The sequence below is a fragment of the Prionailurus bengalensis genome, chromosome B4, assembly GCF_016509475.1.
Source record: "Prionailurus bengalensis isolate Pbe53 chromosome B4, Fcat_Pben_1.1_paternal_pri, whole genome shotgun sequence".
Classification (NCBI taxonomy): domain Eukaryota; kingdom Metazoa; phylum Chordata; class Mammalia; order Carnivora; family Felidae; genus Prionailurus; species Prionailurus bengalensis.
Window position 1 is genome coordinate 12,707,384 of NC_057358.1, and position 20,038 is coordinate 12,727,421.

At 49.3% G+C, this 20,038-nt stretch overlaps 1 protein-coding gene across 5 annotated transcripts in view; it reads right to left on the reverse strand.

Annotated features, from left to right (window-relative positions):
- FRMD4A (FERM domain containing 4A) overlaps nucleotides 1-20,038 on the reverse strand; it is a 616,540-nt gene that overhangs the window by 118,453 nt on the left and 478,049 nt on the right. For all 5 annotated transcript variants that reach the window (XM_043563478.1, XM_043563479.1, XM_043563484.1 and 2 more), the window contains 2 exons: nucleotides 17,454-17,546; nucleotides 6,270-6,354 (listed from right to left, as the gene is read on the reverse strand). In XM_043563478.1, coding sequence (XP_043419413.1) covers nucleotides 6,270-6,354; nucleotides 17,454-17,546 — 178 coding nt within the window. The remainder of the gene's footprint in view (nucleotides 1-6,269; nucleotides 6,355-17,453; nucleotides 17,547-20,038) is intronic.

The following is a 20,038-nucleotide window of genomic DNA, read 5'->3' on the forward strand; positions in this document are numbered from 1 at the left end:
AAGGGAATCTGGGCCCCAACTGGAGGTGTTTTCTCCCCGATCCTGGAGGTGGGGGACACACCCAGGCAGGAAGTGGAGGACCAGACAGGAAGTAGAGACCAGACAGGAAGTAGAGGATGAGCACTCAGACAGGAAGTGGGAAGATTCTCCCCTGGAGAGAATAAGGAGCCACGAGAAAGGTCATCCAAACGCTGCCATTCAGGCTTCCTACTCAAAGAACCAGACTGCCACTGGCTCACTCCACGGGGACATCCACCAGCGGACCACCTCCACCTGGGTGCCTCACTCTTACCTACAGATGGACGGACCACGACCAACAGTCAACTGAAGAAAGTCTCCAATATGAAAGACAGAGACCAAAATAAATACATGGGGGGGCGAGGGGGGAGGGGGGAAGAACTAAAAAGAAACAGAAACGTCACAGAATGTGCCTAATTGACGATGAAACAAAAGGAGTTCAAAAATAGTAAAGGATAGGGGCGCCTGGGTGGCGCAGTCGGTTGGGCGTCCGACTTCAGCCAGGTCACGATCTCGCGGTCTGTGGGTTCGAGCCCCGCGTCGGGCTCTGGGCTGATGGCTCAGAGCCTGGAGCCTGTTTCTGATTCTGTGTCTCCCTCTCTCTCTGCCCCTCCCCCGTTCATGCTCTGTCTCTCTCTGTCCCAAAAATGAATAAACGTTGAAAAAAAAAAATTAAAAAAAAATAGTAAAGGATAATATAATTAAAATATATATATATACATAAAGATCAGATAATATGAAGTCTTAGAAATTAGAAACATAGTATCAAAAGTTAAAAAGCCAATAGAGGCTCAAGACAATACTGATCAAATCTTCTAGAAAGTAGAATAAAAAGACAGAGATGGAAAATAAGAGCTGCAAGGTATCAAAGCAGGAGGCTTTGCCCAGCATCTAATTAGCAAGAGTTCCACAAGGAGAGCACAGAGAAAAGAGGAGACACCATAAAAAAAAATAATACAGAAAAATCTCCCAGAATTAAAGAATACCAGTCTCCAGACTAAATATCCACTCAAACTATCAGTCAGATATAACACTCCATATCCATATCCATATCCATATCCATATCCATATCCACTCAAACTATCAGTCAGATATAACAGTAGAAGAGAGACTTTCTCAGATACGCAAGGACCCAAACACTGCACTTCCTATATGCACCTACCCCGGATTTACTGGAGGATGTTCTCCAGTGAAACAGTGGCATAAAAGAAAACACAGGAAGACTTGGGATCCAGGAAATAGAGGACCCACTCCAGAGCTGAGTGGCGAACAGACAGGATGGGTAAGGGGGTCCTGTGCTGGGGGCTGTGGATGAGGCCAGGTCCAGACTGGAGTCAGAGGATGGAAGGTGACAGGGAGGTCCCAGGAAGCAACGGCAAAAACCCAACTCAAGAGAGGAATGGATGAATCACCCGAAGCGCTTGGAAATTAATGTGGGCATGCATCGGGAGTCCGGAGGAGCTCTTGGGAAAAAAAACGATGGGTACATAGAAACTAAACAAGTAACAGCAAGGCAGTTATTACCTTTAGGTAAGACAAGTGGTTGTCTAAAAAAGGGAATCACAACCATAGAATGCTACCTGGATTAGTCATAATAATGTAATGCTAACGGCTGTAGCTTTTACCCAGAACTGTGCTTACCGCCATTTTGGGAAAATGGGGAATGAGAAAGTGTGGGTGGTTGTACACGACACCTTAATCTTCACCTGTCCCAATTGGAACTCAATAAATCCAAAATGGATAAATCAAGGAATAATGCCTCGTGCCAACTTACTTAGACATAGGCAAAAAAACAGAAGGAACGGCTGAAATTGTTGAAGGGGGTGGGCTTTTTTTTATAATAAGTCTCTTATTTAAAGCCATTCAAAGCCAGTGGGTTGGGCGTCCGACTTCAGCTCAGGTCATGATCTCACGGTTTGTGGGTTCGAGCCCCGCGTCGGGCTCTGTGCTGACAGCTCAGAGCCTGGAGCCTGTTTCAGATTCTGTCTCCCTCTCTCTCTGCCCCTCCCTGCTCGTGCTCTGTCTCTGTCTCTCAAAAATAAATAAACGTTAAAAAAAATTTTAAAGCCACTTGACTTTAAATTTTTTTTAACATTTTTTATTTCTTGAGAGACAGAGACAGAATGCGAGTGGGGGAGGGGCAGAGAGAGAGAGAGAGAGAGGACAGAATCCAAGGCAGGCTCCAGGTTTATTTATCTGAACAATTCAGATTTCTGGTACCCTGCAGGAATCATTCCCTAAGAAACAGGGAGGGAGGTAATACCAATCTTGCGCTGGGTAAACCGAAGCCCCCGTCTATCAGCATCGCACTATGTCTATCAGCATCTGGCACCGCCCTCCGGGCTCCTCCAGGCCTCCAAAGTGCCAGAGGCGGTGTCGAGGGGCACACAGGAACTCTCAGCCAAGATGAACAACCCGCGTCTGGGTTCAAGTGAACAGTGCTATCACGTGCCTGGCCCAGTGCTAACCAACTACACTGCCGCTTCATCTGGCTTTGGCTTCCCAATAAGGGGGTGGGTCGAGGTCTTTAATGTCCTTGTTCAACCAAAGAGGAGATATTCAGCCTGGGGACGCCACAGAAGGCACGCACGTTCACTGCATTCACTGCGGGGCACAGCTCGGACGGGAACCCAGGTGTGCGGGGCTCCAGATCGCAACTCCCAATGACACTCTGTGCGGGGCCTTCCCCCGCGTTTGCATAGTTACAAGTGTGCAAAACTGGCCGTCCTGTCTGTTCCACCACTTCTGGTCCTTGGTCCTTGAGTAAGTCACTTAACCTCCCGGACATCAGTTTCTTTCTCTGGAAAGCTAAAGATTCTGGGTCTATCTCACTCAGGAGGCTCACACAAGATGATACGTGTGAACATTTCAAATAAGCCCGAAGTGGGGGCGCCTGGGTGGCTCAGTCGGTTAAGCGTGTGACTGGCTCAGGTCATGATCTCACGGTTCGTGGGTTCGAGCCTGGAGCCTGCCTCAGATTCTGTGTCTCCCTCTCTCTCTGCCCCTCCCCTATTCACGCTCTGTCTCTGTCTCAAGAATAAATAAACATTAAAAAAAAAATCAAATAAATAAGCCCGAAGTGCCAATTTCTGCAAACGAAAATATTATTTCTGATGGACGGGAGGGAGACAGGCAGTCTTGTGACCCTACTTGGTCTCGGATAGAAACTTCAGGGAAGCCAGGCCCCAGTCCGGATCCTGAGAAGAGACAGCTGGGGTTCTGGATGGCAGAGAGCCGCCCAGGCGATAGGCTGGGGGACGCTGCGGGTGCCTTGGCCCCAAACGTGGCTGCACTGTTACCCCCACCTGAAGAACCTGGGGATTTGGTCTCCTGTTCCATTTTCCATTGATCCCAGAGTCTTCGAGCAGCATGGTATTCATAAGCACTGCAGCCTTCCGCTCCAGCTAAGCATCTGTATCTGGACTGAATCGAACACCTCCGAGAGAGAGAGAAACTTTCTCACCTTTACCCAGGTGTCTGTACAAGCACTGTCTGGGGCCAATTTTCCCGCCGGGTTGAACTGAGGAAATCAGTTCGGGGGACTGGTGCTTCTAGACATTCACTGCCCCAGGGTGCCACCTGGTGGACAATGCTCAACTTTTTATTCCTGAACTTTCTCCAAGGGCCTTCCCGTTCATTAAACAAAAACCCTCAGAGACTCAGACTGTAAGCTACCTGAGGCCGGTATTATTATTTCCACGCTTTAATGAGAAAACGGGCTTAGAGAAAGGAAGGAATTTGCAAGTTCCTGGACCTGCGGTTAGTGTCTTTTTCCTCCATTCAGCGAAACCCCCAAATAATGTAGTCTGAGCGGTCTGGGCTTGAGCCAGTTTAAGTCCTGGCTCAGCAACTGTCACCAAGTGAGGTCCTTTCACACGACTGAATTTGATCCTTACCAGGCCCTCCATCACTGTGGACACCTGCATTTAGAGGGACTATTCTGTGCAACGAACGTGCTGACGTATTTCTAGAAGAAAAACGGATGGCTGATATACCAATCCAACTTGTGTGTGCGTGCGTGTGTCTGTGTGTGTGTGTTTTAATGTTCAGCGAGTTGTTGCAATCCCCCCAGATGGGGTTTGGTTAGACATGAAAACACAGGCGGTAGGATCTCCTCAGACTTCTCTGAGGACGGCCACTGAGCACTTTACGATGAGTGCACTTAGCTTTGAAGTTCTCTGTGGCTGCCAGGGCATTCTCCACTCTCGGGAGAGCCTGCCCTCTGGGGCTCAGGGCAGCCCAGCGGTTGGGCCCCACGATCTGGAGTCAGGCTGCCAGCTTCGGGCCCCCCAGCCAATGTTGCCATTTGGCAGATACGCGACCTCGGGCGAATCTCCTAACTTCCCTGTGCCTCACCTTCCTCACAGGGAAAACCTGGATAGAAAGTAGTATTCGCCTCAAAGTGTTGTGAAGGTTCAGCCGCACAACTTACAGAAAGCCCTCAGCACCCAGCATGCCACGGTGCGATATTCTTAAATATCAGCTTTCTCTGTGGTGGTTAATGAGCTGGCCTGAGGTGGTGCCCTGAAGGCTTCCTTCATGAGCACCAGTGTGGGTGTTCAAATACGTTCTCCCAGGAGAGGCTCTCAAGGTGTTCTGCAAGCCTCCTTCCCGAGGGAGGGTGTGTGTGCTAGAAATGTGTGTGGGCATTTTGGGTTATCCAATGAAAGGAAACACTACAAGCATGTGAACTTGATGCAGGGCGAGGGACTGTCCTACCCAGTTAACTGTCTCCTGACTGGCGCCTGGGTGGCTCAGTTGGTTAAGCATCCGACTTCGGCTCAAGTCATGATCTCACGGTTCGTGGGTTCGAGCCCTGCATTGGGCTCCGTGCTGACAGCTCGGAGCCCGGAGCCCACTTCGGATTCTGTGTCTCCCCCGCTCTCTCTGCCCCTCCCCCACTCATGCTCTGTCTCTCTCAAGAATAAACTTAAAAAAAAAATTAGAAAACAATATTACAAAGAAAGAATTGTCCCTTGAATAGCCATGTTTCTAAAGAAGATGTACAAATGGCCAACAAGCATCTGAAAAGATGCTCAGCATCTTTAGGGAATCATTAGGGAAATGCAAATCAAAATCACAATGAGATACTGGCTAACACGCAGCAGGGTAGCTATTATTAAAAACCCCCCACAAAATAACAAGTGTTGGTGAGGAAGTGGAGAAACTGGGACCTTTATGCACTGTCGGTGGGAGTACAAATGGTGCCGTCACTGTGGAAAACAATATGGCAGCTCCTCAAAAAATGAGACGTGCAATGACCATATGATCCAGCAGTTCCACTTTTGGGTACACACCCGAAAAAACTAAAAGCAGGGACTTGAAGAGATAGTTACAGGCCCATGTTCACAGCAGCCTAAACGCAATAGCCCAAAGGTGTAAGCAACCCAAGTGTCCATTGACGGATGAATGGATGAACAATATGTGGTCTATACGTACAACGGAATATTATTCAGCCTTAGAAAGAAAGGGAATTCTGACCTGTACTATAACGTGGATAAACCTTGAGGTCCTACTGCTGAATGAAATGCACCAGTCACAGAAGAACAAACACTATAGGATCCTCTTATGTGACGTCCCTAGAGTAGTCCAATTCATAGAGACAGAAAGTAGGATGGTGATGGCCAGGGGCTGGGGGGCTGGGTAGATCAGGGAGTGAGCGTTTAGTGGGGACGGCGTTTCAGTTTTGCAAGATGCAAAGAGTTCTGGAGACGGATGGAGGTGATGGTTGCACGGCACTGTAAGCGGACTTAATATCACTGAACTGTATACTTACCAGTAATTACAATGATAAATTTTATGTGTATTTTAGCATCCTTAAGAAAAAAAATCTGTCCAGCCTAAAGTGCCGATTGATGCAAATTGCATCACTGAGAGATGTTGCCAGAACATCTAAAAACGGTCAATATGCATGCATTTGGTTATAAGCAGCCCACTCATCCTTCGGAGACCGATCCGCGTGGACCCTGTGCATCTGCCCTCCCCGTCCACGTCTCCCCTTTGTCACAGCTGCCAGGTTGAGGGACGAAGGCACACCTCCAAGGAGCCAAAGAGTGACAGGATCCGGACGAGTCCCGTTATTAAACAGATAGTATTACTTCCACGACGTTCTCATTTATTTATACTAATTCACTTATCAATTACGTCTACTAAGCAGTACAATCACATCGGGGCAGCGACTTGGGAATGCCAGCTCCAAACGCTACTCTCAGATTTCAGGGGAAAGCTGAATGGGAAGAAAAAGTGCTTACCTTGTAGATACAGGACTTAGCATTCAGGAAGAAGAGCTCAATGGTGGCATTATCCTTTAGGTACGAGATGCTTTCTATGTAGAACCTGAAAGACAAGACTGCAAGTGAACCACAGAAGCAGCAACTGAGATCGACTGTTTTCTGAGCTACAGGATTGGATGTGAGGACCAGAACTCCCAATCCCTATGGAAAAGAAAAAGGTGTGATCAGTTTTCCCATGGTTCCTTTCTGAAAGAAAGCAGAGTGTTTCAAGCCCCCTTCTAGTACCTTAGGACAGCTGTGTCTGCCAACCTTCACCATGGTTCAAGGACCTGGGACAGCCATCAGCTTCGGAGAGTACGGATTAAATCTGACCATCTACTTTCTTTTTCCTGACCCGCCTTCCAAGTTTTTAAATAATATTGTTTGTTTTCAGGGCACCTGGGTGGCTCAGTCGGTTGAGCATCTGACTCTTGATTTCGGTTCAGGTCATGATCCCAGGGTCATGGGACTGAGCTCTGCATCGGGCTCCACACTGAGCGTGGAATCTGCTTATAATTCTCTCTCTCTCCCTCTACCCGCCTGCCCCTCTCCTCTCCGTGCGATCTCTCTCTCTCTCTAAAATAATTTTTAAAAATCAATTAAAAAATATTATTTGTTTTCAACATATTTTTTTTTTGTGCTAATCACTGTTGAGTTGGATTTCTTAACGATAATTTCTTCTGCTCAGTTGAAGAAGGGGGGCCCTACTTCTCTCTGAAATGGTTACACTATGTTTCCCCAAAGGCGGTGAGGTGTGGTTTGATTTCTGTGCATCCCGAGAGCTGAGGCAAGGGTTGGGAACACTCTGATGTTAATGCACATTAAGCCAAATGAGATTGAATTTTTATCCAGATGAAGCTTGTAGATTTTTTTTCACGATGAAACATGCTGAAATTATTTATACATTTACTACACCTTTACACATCGACTTTGGAGTGCATTAAATTACTTAATTAGATAAGGCACTTGTATTTGTCTCAGGACCAGCTGCATGCAGGGAATAGCTGTTGTGGTCCCGGAGGCGGGGGACAGAATGCAGAGCCTTGCAGGGGAACAGGACCTGCGTGGGGGTGACCGCTCCTGTGGGGCACTGGATCCTTGCCTCCTGGAAACGGGCTACCCCGAGATGGCAGAAGGCAAAAGAAGACAAGTGCTACTTTCGAGAACAGTGTTACAATGGGATGGAAAGAAACCTGGGGAAGAAATCAAGAGACCAGTGACCTGGGCCCAGCACCGTAGGATTTAGGGCAGATCCCATAATCTCTCTGGGCTTCTGTGTTCCAGACTGTGATGGAAGATAGCAGGACCCAGTCAGTGGTTCTCCACCCAAGAAGTCTACCGCGGTCAGAGGCTGGAAACTCCTCCAGATTCCCACAACAGCCAAAAGAACAAACCAACACCGTACGAGGCAAACAAAACCCATCCCAAGGCAAGGACGAGCCCACAGCCCACCAGTTGGCAACCTCTTGTCTGTAGACTAATAATGCCTTCTACCGGTTTTCCAACACGTGCAGAGGCTGCCAGGATTAACACCAGGCCGATCGCTTTGGTTTGTGAGTGATTCCAGAGTAACTTCTGATATTAGCGGATACGTTCAGTCAGTATTAACACGATGACCACCAAATGAGAGTCTATAAAATGTTTGGAGATGACAGTATGGCCCCCATTCTTGCAAAGCCTGGGAATGAGTAGGCTGGTGGGTCTCTACCACCTGCTCTCTCCCTGAAAGAAAAAAAGAAAGAAGAAGAAGAGGAAAAAAAAGAAAGAAAAAAAAGAAAGCACCTTGCCTCCTGCTTTTGGAGCAGGTATTTGAGGTCATGGAGGTCTCGGCGAAGGGTCTGCTGCGGCCTGGGAGGAAGGCAAACTTTCGCTTCTCCACTAGCAGAGACTTGAAATGAAGCAGCAAACTCTAAGTCTTTCTTAAATTTTATTTATTTTTATTTTATTTTATTTTATTTTATTTTATTTTATTTTATTTTATTTTATTTTATTTTTTATTTTATTTATTTTTATTTCAGAGAGAGAGCACATGCGTGCAAGCAGGGGAGAGGGGTAGAGGGCGAGACAGACAGAATCCCAAGCAGGCTCCACACTGAGCACAGAGCCCGATGTGGGGGCTCAATCCCACGACCCCCAGATCTTGACCAGAGCTGACATCAAGAGCCTGGGCGTTCGACTGATTGAGCCACTCAGGCGTCCCACAAACTCTATGTCGTAAAGCAAAATAAGTTAAATTTGATTTAATAAAAAAAAAATCCACATTTGTTGTGAAGGGTCAACAGCAAAATCAGAAGAAAGGAAGGAAGGAAGGAAGGAAGGGGAGAGGGGAGGAAGGGAGGGAGGCCAATTTGCAGGCATGGCACGTTACAGAAGAATCTTGTTTTGTTCAAGCTACAGCTCTCACCCCAGAAAGCACCGCCCTCCACACCCCAACCCACCCCTGCTCCCTTCTGCCCTCACTCCAGAACACCTTGTTTTCAGGGACTCCGCAGACGCCCTCGGGGAAGGGCTCCACCTCTGCTCGTGGTGATGCCGCAGGCCATACTTTTCTGTTCCCTCGGGCGTCTTCTTTCTAGGCTACTACTGCCTCCTGGAGAGCCAGGCCCCAGTCCCACTTGGTTTTTTTTTTTTTTTTTTTTTTTTTTTTGCATCTCCAGCACTAATACAGCGCCTGGCACACACACAGGGGCTTAGTAAGTTAAGTGTGGGCCAAAGACCCAGCTTTCAAGTTCACTTCTCCCCACTCGCAGATGAGTGGAGTTTCCAGGACGGGACAGTGAGCTGGGCAATGAACAATGAAGGCCCTCAGAAATAACCAACTCCTGGGCGTCTGGAAATCCACCCCCCGCCCCCGGGGGGCACTGACATTCCACCCCAGGCTTTGCCCCTCTGCCCTTTGCTCACTGACAACGTGGGAAGTTGTACAAGCAAGCTGCTGATCACCTTGAATCTTAAAGTCAGAACAACAGCAGAGGTTTCTTGAGTCTGACAGTGAGTGACCTTAGACCTGCCGTAATAATTGTGAGTCTAAATCTATGGGGTCTGAAAGAACGTGATTTCCGACAAAATGCCTTACGTCTTTATTGCTTTTGTTTTAATTCTTGAGAACTAAGGAGTGAAGACATTCACTGGCTACCCACCCCCAACCCCGACAATTTTCTCCTCAAGAGTGTATGAGAAAAACACAACGCTCCCCCCCACCCCGCTCTCTCTAGCAACGGAAAGTGGACAGGAGAGGGCCAATCCTGTTCTCTGCGACAGCATTCGTTTGCGCCGAGTTCTCCGCTGTCTGGCTGTACAAGGGGCAGGAAGGCAGAGGAAATAACGATATACTCTGAGATGAGGAAAATAAACCACTTCCTCTTGACAGAAACTGGAAAGCAGCTTCCTGTTAACCTTTATCACCGAGAAACAGCCTGGAAAGCACTGTGAGCCCCGGGCCTGTCATATTATTATTCCATAACCCTGGATATTTGACTCATCCTGAACTTGCCATCTGTGCTAGGGAAGCCTTGCGAGTCAAAATGCCCAGAGAAAAACAGACCTCGGACATCTCAATCCAGGCTCAGGGCAAACTGCGGGAGCACAGGGAGAAGAAACTTCTGGGGAAGCAGGAAACACTGATGGTTTGGGTACAAAGTAGGGATTTTTTTTTTTTTTTTAAACCAGTTCTGTTCCTTTTGATTTTCAGGAGAGATCCTCCTTTCTGGCAGTAGGTGGCGATGTTGCATTTCTTTAACTACCAGTGTGGGGAATTGCGGGGGGGGGGGGGTGCTTCCTTCAAGACTTGGTTCACAAAGAAAATTCCGGGTCTCTGGGTAAACCCAGGGAACTGAAGGCTTCCTTATAGATTTGACAGGGTCTCCGCAGACAATTCCAAGCCTGGCTCTGTATTAACCATGGGTTTTTGGTGCTCAGACTTCTGGGACCTCGGTGGCTCTGGAGGGACAGCCCCTCCCGTGGTTGACCAGTTCCTAGAGATGCGAGCTCACCTTTCAGACCAATCCGCTCTCACATACCCTTCCTGCTCCTTTGTGGGGTGCTCACACCCCAGGGCGCTAAGCTCCTGCCCTAATCACCCCAGGGCCAGGGCCAGACAACTCTGGACAGCCCCCAGGCCCCAAAGCCCACTGAAATTATCCCAAGTAGCCAGTGCTAAACCTGCTTACCCTGCCTCACCCATTCCTTCCTGGAGAAACCACAAAACAAAGGCTCTTGCCCACACCCCCCCCCCCAACTCCCTCTGCTCCTGACCAGTGCTGGCTCTCGCTGTGAGGCCCTGCAGCCCTGTCTGGTGTGGCCTGCTCCCCCCTCTTGGGAACTGTGAACAGCAAACTCTCTTTCCAATGGCCGTCTTCCTTCCTTTACTCCTGATGTGCCGGCCTCACTGTATCTGAGTAATAATAAAACTTACACATGAAAACGTGTTCTTCAGCACATTTAGCAGTACTGAATCTTAGGTCTTTTTTTTTGAGTCAAAGGGCCAACCTTTGATGAGTCTGTTCCCTGAATTCCATAAGCAACGTCACACCCAACCTGGCCCAGAAGATGCCGACCTGAGCTGTTTCATCAGAGGGTCTGAACTAGGATAAATGTGTGCTATGCTATTCTGTGTTTGGGCATACACAATAATCAAGAGGTTCTGAAGCCTTGGGGAGTCTTGTCCCCTTTAACATGTGGACGCCTCAGACCGTGGCGGCTTGAATGGGGTCCAACCACAGGATCTCAGTCAGGTTTCCTCCTCTGCCCGCCCCCCCCCCCCCCCCCCCCCCCCACCCAGCTCCTCCTCTTCCCTCTCACATCCTCCCTTTGGCGCTTGGGAATCACCGAATATTTACAGCAAGTGTTAGTTAAATGGGCCACTGATTTCATTTCATCTCCTAACGCACACACAAATGTCACATTTGGAATGCTGACTTTTAGTAGCAAAAAGGAGCGATCACAATGAAAAGGATAATTGATACTGTTGTGAGTTTCTGGGGCCAAATATCTCTGATATTTAGGATCTGAACAGGTCTAAAATCTCAACTGGGGCGGGGAGGGAGGGGGGCGCTTCCTTAAAGACCTGATCTAGCAAGTTCTGCTTAGCAGGCACCTCATTTTAGATCCATACCATCATTGTTACTATGGTGACAAGAAACAGGAGTTGCTTGTCTCAACCAGCCAGGAAAGACACCAACCATCAGGCCATAAACTTGGCTGTAAAATCCCCTCTCCCAGATTCAAGCTTCCTGGGATCGTCTCTCTCTCTCTCTCTCTCTCTCTCTCTCTCTCTCTTTTGTGCTCAGTTCAGTTTATTGTTTGTGAAACTCGGTTTGAGGAGACAAACCTAATCTCGGTTTATTTTCCTACAAACAGCGTGGGTGATCGGAGTTGAAGGGACGCTTGGGTGAAGAATACACAATTAAAAAAAAAAACAGCCCAGACACGGAGTAATCATTCTGAGCACAAACGTGTTCCCACAAAAATACAGGGAGATTTCCTTGGGTGTGTAGGGATATTTTTCCTATAACTTTTCTTGGCCTATTTCTTAAGCTTGCCTGGTGAATACGGTCAGAGGCTCATTGTTCTCAAATCTGCGGAGCTTGTCTCATGGTCCTAACCACTGGTCTGTAGTTGAATGTTGAATATGACATTGTTGACATTGTTGAATGACAGCAGCATGATAACGGGAGGCCAGGAAAATTCTGAGTAGGGAGTCAGATGAGAATTCTGGAAAGATATTCAGTGGTAATGCATAGGAGACTGGAAGGGGCCGCCACCAGGAGAGGTTTAGTGGTGGGTATGAGACCTATTTAAGACAAAGAAGTGAGAGGAATTTGTGAATAAAGGAAAGTAAGGACGCCGGTGAGAGTGAGGAGTTTCCCGCCGGGTGTTGGCGAAGCCAATTACACAGACGAGGGGGTGCCACGGAAAGAGGAGTGAGTTTGGGGTCACACAGATGAAGACGTCATCGATTCAGGCAGAGGAGCACCCATGGAATCTGGGGCCTAGACACCTCCCAGTGACCATGGCGGTGGGAGCCACCAGCCAAGAAGCCAGTGGACGTGGAGACAGCAGACAAGGGCAGACCTATCCTTCCGGACCTTTGCTGTGGACAGGAGTGGAAGTAAGGGGTCCGTAGCTGACGGAGGATGCAAGTCAGGGAGGGTATTTTGTCAGGGGCAAGAGTCAAGGTCATGGGAAGGGGCCAGAACTGGAGCACATGCGGACCTGCCGGCCTTGGATGCTGGGATAAGGGTCTGTCTTCCTCCGAGGGGGTGCGCATGCGGGAGCATGTCCGCAGTGGGTGAGGAAGGAGGCCGCAAAGATGGCGGAAGTAAGGGAGCAGGAAGTCGACGAAGCTCCCTTGGGCCGGCTTTTGTTTCCTCCACAAAATCACAGGCCAAGTCGCCTTCTTGGAGCCAAGGGGTGAGCTTCTGGTTTGGAGTCTGTGGCAAGAGGCAAAGCCATAGAGGGCAACGTAGAGGGCCCTGCACAGGCACAAGTGACAGAAACAGTGCCGGTCTGTGTGAGGCTGGTCATAAGCAATCTTGCACCAACTTGCAGTTGTGTGGTCCCCCTCCCCAGACCACACTCGGCAGCTCAGGGGTAGAGATAAAAGACACATGGGATTGAACCGATCCACCCCCACCCCCCCCCCCGCCACTGCTTCGTGCGTGTGTGTGCATGTGCACACGAGGGCGTGCGTGCGTGTGTGTGTGTGTGTGTGCGCGCGCTCACGTGACCAGCAGCAAAGGGAGGTCATGGGCGAGGGAGAGGTTGCAGTGGTGCATAACAGGGTTTGGGCTGAACTGGCAGGGATGAAGACAGGCAGGGCGGCGAGGGCCTGGGCATGTGGGGAAATTGCTGTGCAGGTGCACGAGGGGAGGGGCTTGTCTGCTTCGCTCATCACTCTACCCTCAGCTCCTAAGACAGCGCCCACGACAGCGTAAGTGCCGGGTGGGCATCCGTGCCCCAGTAACTGAACCCACTGCCAACGGTCGGTGTGCGGCATGGCGTCCCCAAGGGGGGAAGCTCACTCCCTCTCCGCAGCTGGAATGAGAGTGGGTTTTGGACCGCTGGCCCCACAGCAATGCGGCTCAGGGTGCCACTGGGACTGTGGCGTCCTCTTTACAGGGGAGGAAAGAGCACAGCGCAGGACAGAACGCCTTCCCCCGGGAGCTCGCCCTGGTGAGCAAATGGCAGGAGTTTCTCAAGTGGGACGAAGGGCACACATCTCAGCTTCGGCAAACTCCTGTTTTACCGTCTACGATGCCCCTTCCTCTGTCAATGTGGAGATTCCAGCCCACCACCAACCCGCTACTGGCCGACGTCCTCCCGTCACCCTGCCACGGACACTCGGGAGTTCAGCAGGGCTAGATCCGCAATGTCAGGGCTGCTCTCTGCGCCCTCTCACCCAGTGGGGGTGCGTCCAGCTCGGACGCCATCTGTGCAGATGGAACCTGGTTCTGAAGCCCCAGCCAAGTGTGGAACGCAAGGTAGACCAAGGTCATTGATCCTGACCCCGGGGCCTGTGGCTCTGATAGACTCTCTGATAAGCAATCATGGAGTTGCTTCTCCCGTGTGGAGAGAGAGGCAGTGTGGTGGGGGGGGGGGGGGAGGGCCCCAGGTTTGGAGTCAGACCTAAGTGCACAGAGCTGATAACTGACCAGCCATGTTGGGAGGGAGAATCAGCACGTTGAACCCTACCTCCCCGTCTTTAGGAGTAATAACACTCACGGGCTGTGAAGATGCACCGTCATCCGGAATAACGTATAGGTGTTTAATAATGGACACTTCCCCTCCCTCTGACCTTTTTCCTTCTTAGGTAATTATTAAGGCTCAGAAGCCCTGGTGATCAGCACTCCTGGCGATCTGATGGAGGAGGACAAGGGTCGAGGTCCTTTCTAGGCTAAATCGCGGGTCAATGAAGGCGGATTCTTAGTCCTCTGTCCTGCCATTCTGAGACCCTATAGCAACAGGATACCAGCTTCAGGCCCTGCCAGGAGGACATGCTCAGAGAAGCAGAATTCTCTGAGTTCAAATTCATGTTATTTAATCCATTTGGGTCTCAGTTTTCACAATCGGTTGAACGGAGGTGATAATTCCGCCCTTTCTCTCACAGATGTTTTAAATATGCGTTACAGCAAAAGAACATATAATTGCCAAATAATAAGCCATGCTGGGATGGCAGCCCAAACTGAGATCCCCAGTGGTGCAGGGTTAATATTTCCACTGGATGAATTCCTAAACCTTGGCTTACTTTTCCGTGGTCTTTTATTGGGTGCTTTTATTCTTTTCCATGAAGGCTGACGGAAGACGTATTCTAGAGATGTAATCAATAGATGTTTAAACAAAAGGAGAAAGGCCAGGAGTGGCTGGAGAGATGGCTCGCAGGCATGCACGCGTACTGACGTGTACTGACGGCTGGGGCTCCAGCGGGCACACTCTTGTTGAGAAAGGTCAGTGAGTGCACACAGGGAAATCGCCCAGCTGGACATGAGCCCCTTTATGGACTCCGGCATAGTCCAAGGTCTGAGTCTTTTATGAGGATAATTTTTCATATCACTCCTTTGGAGAAGACAGCCTGTGGGCACCCCTGGAAAGGCACCGAGTCCTAAGCTGGGAATCCTTCCCATGCATCCAAGTTTAAATGCGCAATTCACCTGCAGGAGGGAACCCCGCCTCCTCTCTTGGAGGAAACAGACTGTTGGTGTTTTGCTGCTATGTTGCTGAGCTAGCGGAAAAGTGGGGCCTCCGGATAGCGGGGTCTGGGAGCCAGGATCTTCTGGGACTGGTGCCAAGGTGACAGCCACCCCGGGAGGTGGCTGCAATAGTTCGAGCGACAGGCAATGGGGGACTCAGTTTGGGTAATAAAGAGGAGAGGACAGGACGGGGGACGGAAGCAGCAGCAGGGGATTAACGCACAGAAGAATTTGAGGAACAGGAAAGACTTCAAGGTTAAAGCCTATAGGACTGAATGGAAGACGAGGTCACAGCTGCGAGGCACCACGGAAGGCCTGGGGAGGTCAAGATGATGAGTTTGGCTTTGGACCTGCTGAGTGTGAAGGCCTCGGGTGGCCAAGAAGTACCTGGACATAGACAGCGGAGGCTCTCCACAAAGAGCAGCTTTTGTGACGAGCCGCAGAAGGAGCTCAGCTTGTGGGCAGCATTCTGCTGGGGGTCTGCCCCTAAATGGGGACTTGGAGAGCTTTTTCCCGGGAGTGTTCTGCCAGGTGCCTGCTGCGGTCAAGTAGGAAAAAGGGTCCATTCTTGGTTCTCCGTAGGGTTAGCACGGAATCTACCTCCGTGGCTCTCCTGTGTGCAGCTGGTTTCACAGACAGAAGTCAGCCTGGAGAGCCCAGGTATCCTCAGTGACAAACGTGTCACTTGGGCAATCTCATGGCGCCCCAAGCTCTCCTCCAAGGATCAGCTCCCCAAACCCACCGATAACTCAGCTCATGACAGACCCTTCCAAAAAAGAGCTAATATGCAACCAGCCCAGGATTCTCTCTTCCTGGTTAATGTTGGGGCAAAGCGGCGGGAAGGAGGAGACATCCTGATATATGGCCAGGGTACTCACCCACCTTTGATTACAACGTGAATGAAACGCTTAAATTCAACGGAGCTTTGCCTGATGCTGCCTCCCCTTTTGGTGGCGCTGTTACTGTTACTCTTCCATTTATCTGAGAAACTGTGGGGCACCATCAAATAGACTGTGACATCAAGAGCACGCCCATCAGTAATGGAAACGGCCAAGATTTGCTGTGATACGTTTGCAGCTATTAAACAAATGAAAAGGGCATTAAACCCAAGTTTAAATGTACTCCCCCCGCTGAGGTAAAGATACATATTCCCGCCTGTTAAACGGGCCCTTTAACTCTTATTTAGGCTCTCCGATGCCTTCTGCAGTATCGGGAGAGCTATGTCTGAAAGGGCATCCCTGACCATGCTCTTGAGGAAGAACTGAACCGTGAACCGTTTGTGTCCTGCTCTTGAACTTCTGTGAACGTATTTTATAAGAACGGGGTAGATGTACTGGGCAGGAGTGTTAAGTATTCACTGGAAGATGGAGACATTCAAGATCAAATGCCTCTGCAGTTATACGCAATGAAGGTTCTGCACAGAAACTGCCTGGTGGCTCCAAGGACTGGGTGCTCCTGCTGGATTTGGATGCTCAGATCCCGGCTCTGCCCCTGGACCTGTGATAAGACCCCCTCTCTGACTTGCCAAAATCTTCTGCAAATGAAGGTGAGAAGTCCAGCTGACCTCCTAAGACATTTGCAAATGTTGGGGTGCCCGGAAGGCTTGGTCAGTTAAGCATCCTACTTCAGCTCAGGTCATGATCTCACTGTTCGTGGGTTCAAGTCCTGCATCGGGTGAGCTCAAGCCCCACTTCAGGGGAGCATGAGCCCTGCTTCCCTCTCTCTCTCTCTCTCTCTCTCTCTCTCTCTCTCTGCTCTCTCTGCCCCTCGTGGGATTCTCTTTCCCTCTCTCTCTTCGGCCTTGCTCACCTGTGCCTTCTCTGTCTCTCTCAAAAAAAGACGTTTGCAAATGTTAGCCATGAGAAGCAAATCATATTCTCTGCAGTCCCCAAATAAAATAGATTAGCGAACAGAAATCTATTTTACAATGGATTAGCGAACAGAAAATGCCCATTGTTTCTGGTAATTTATCAGGCCATATCTTCCCTTCGCGGGGAATGCGCTGAGCGGCTGCATTTCAACTATTCCTACTTGGGATAAACTAGGCAAGTTTCAAGAGGCCAGGTGCCACATGTGATAAAAGGAAAGAAAAGACAGACATTTGTGATGTCGCTCCAAGTGACTACCGCCAAAAACAATAATAATCTAAGGGTGTGTGGTTATAGGAGGCTCAGTCTCATTTAAGATATACACCCCCTCCCCCACAAAAAAAAAGCAAAAAAAAAAAAGGCTCTTATCTTCATTCCACACAAGCATCCTAGCACAAGAGCACAAACGCGTGTGTTTGTGCACAGACACTGACATGCCTTGGACACTCATGCCCTGTGGTCACGTCTCCTGGGAATGCAGCTATACTGGGACCTCTGTCGTTGGCAATGGACCAGGACTTGATTCCCCTTTCTTGTAACCATGTTGCCCTCCCAGACTTTTCTGGACAAAGAAAAAAAGAAGCAAAAGGTTGGGGATGAACACCTACCTGACACAGAAGTACAAAACCACTGGTCCCGACTTTTTGGGGAAGTCGTGTTCCAATACTCTTCGATCTAGTTGAAGCCAGTTTAAGTGTCCCCTGAGGAGGAGAGAGACAAATTGGTTAGGACTTTGGAGTCTGCAGAAACTTCTTGTGACACAGGTGTGTGTGCCTTAGAACGGCCAGATCACAGATCAATGCAGACCTTCACCTCCCTCCCAAGTTTTCAATATTGGGAGAACCTTCAGGAATTATCTGGGAAGTATTGAGTCAGCAGCAGATACTGTGTGACATGAAGGAGGGGAATGGCAATCAGAAAGTGGGGGTTCGCGACCGGCTATCCATTTCCTTGCTGGTGCTGAAATGAAGATGTAATCATTCTCTCTCTCTCTCTCTCTCTCTGTCTCTCTCTCTTTCGTTCTGAATTCCCTTATGTAACACCACCGCACTCCTCAGTGCTTTCTTTCCCGGAGGACTCAAAACCCACTTTAGAAAACGTGAGCAAACTTCACAATATCTTGCTAGAAGTAGAACGGGGTGAGAAGTGAATCACAGACCATTTCTTTAAAAATGAGGGGCGCCTGGGTGGCTCAGTGAGTTAAGCCTCTGACTCTCGGTTTCGGTGCAGGTCATGATCTAGTGGTTTCACGTTCAAGCCCCAGGTCGGGCTCTGTGCTGACAGCACGGAGCCTGCTTGGGATTCTCTTTCCCTCTCTCTCTGCCTCTCCCCTGCTCACGCTGTCTCTGTCTCTCCAAAAATTATTAAATAAGCTTTAAAAAGAAATGAAACTTACACCCACCATGACATTCTGATCCTAGGTATTTACCTGAGAAAAAGGAAAGCTACACCCACGCCAAGACCTTCACAGACAGATGCACAGACACTTTACGTGCAACAGCTCAAAACTGGGAATAACCCAAATGTGAACCAACAGGGTAATGAGCATCACATAGTTACAGAACGGAATACTCTGCCCCAATAAAGACAGTGAGCTATTGACATACAGCAGCACGGATGAATCTCAAAATAATGATGCTGGGTGGAAGAAGCCACATAAAAGGATTTTATGGCTTTATAAAACTCCAGGAGGTGCAAACCGATCTCCAGTGACAGACGGTGCATCGCTGGTTGCCCGGGAGGTGGGAGGGAGGGCTCTTAGGGGGGCAAGAGGAAACTTCTGGGAATGACGGACATGTTCACTATCTTGATGTGATGGTTTCATGGGTGCAGCCACATGTCAAAACTTATCAAACTGTACTCTTTAACGTGTGTTTATTGCATGTCAATTATACCTCGTTAAAGCCATTTTAAACAGTGAACCACAGAGACATCTGATGACACACAAGTGGAGTCGCTTGTGTGCTTCTTCCTTCTCTCTCTCTCCCTTTCGTCTTCCTTTTTGTAAATATTAATTAATCACCTTCTCTGAAAAAGGGACTGCAGATGTAGCAGTGAACCAAATAGACATGATCCCTATTCCCCTCACGATTACATTCTCGTAGGGAGACAGACAACCGCTATTCCAATTAATTGCAGAATTACTAATCGGGATGGTATTAGGACCCAACACCTACGGTACAAGGATCATGAGCAACGAGAACATGTAAGGACCTGATGGAGTCTGGGATCTTAGAAGCACTGCCTGGCGTTTCAGTGAGATTTGAAAAACAGTAAGACTCAACTTAGCAAACAGAAGGGGAATCATCTTCCAAGCAGTGCGGCCAGCACGTGCAAAGGCCCTGAGGTGGGAACAAATCTGACGTGTTGGGGTCCTGTGAGGAGAAAGGGATGAGGGAAGGGCCTGGGAGGCCCCGCCGAGGACAGTGGGCTTTGCAGAGTGAGGCAAAGCCACAGAGCACGCATGAGCAGAGGGGTCCACCTCTTCCTCCCCTCTCATGACCCAATCTCAGTGTACCAGCCTGGAGGACAGCGCCCTATAATCACAGTTACGCGGGAAGCTCGTGTTGAATAGACCCAACTGATACACAAAACCTCCCTAAGGTGCCTGATGCTGTGGAACACGTTTATGATACACGCGCATGTGTGAAAGGCTGGACTCACTCCGTGGATAAAGTGAGACAAACGTTGCCTGACTCAGGGCATTAAAATGTTCGCTCTTCCAAGCCTCTGCTTGCTTCCCACAAATGCAAGGCGGGCAACACGCCAGAGGTTTCCACCTCCACTTGAAGACTTCATTCAGGCTGCACCTTTTGCACAAAATCCCTCTCTCAATGAAGCCCGTGGCCGTGGCTCGAGAGAGGGCATTTGAATCTGCTTCTGAAGAGCGTCCACCTGGGGAACTCTGGCTCTTTTCCCTCCTAAGGATCTCCACCTAGAAAAACATTTTCTTTTTTTCCCGTTACCTTTACCTTTCGGTTTTGGTTACTCTTCTCCGAGTAAGGACAGAAAATAATGGGGGGGAAGTTTCCGAAACCAAATGACTGGATCGACTTCTTCCAGAAAGGTGGAATAAATTCCCATCCGACTAGAACATGGGATCTGGAAACAGAAGGCCTGGGTGCCAAGGTCATACCTGAGATGCAGATAATGCCCCACGGGGTCGTGTTGTTTCAAACCTCCGTGACTTAGC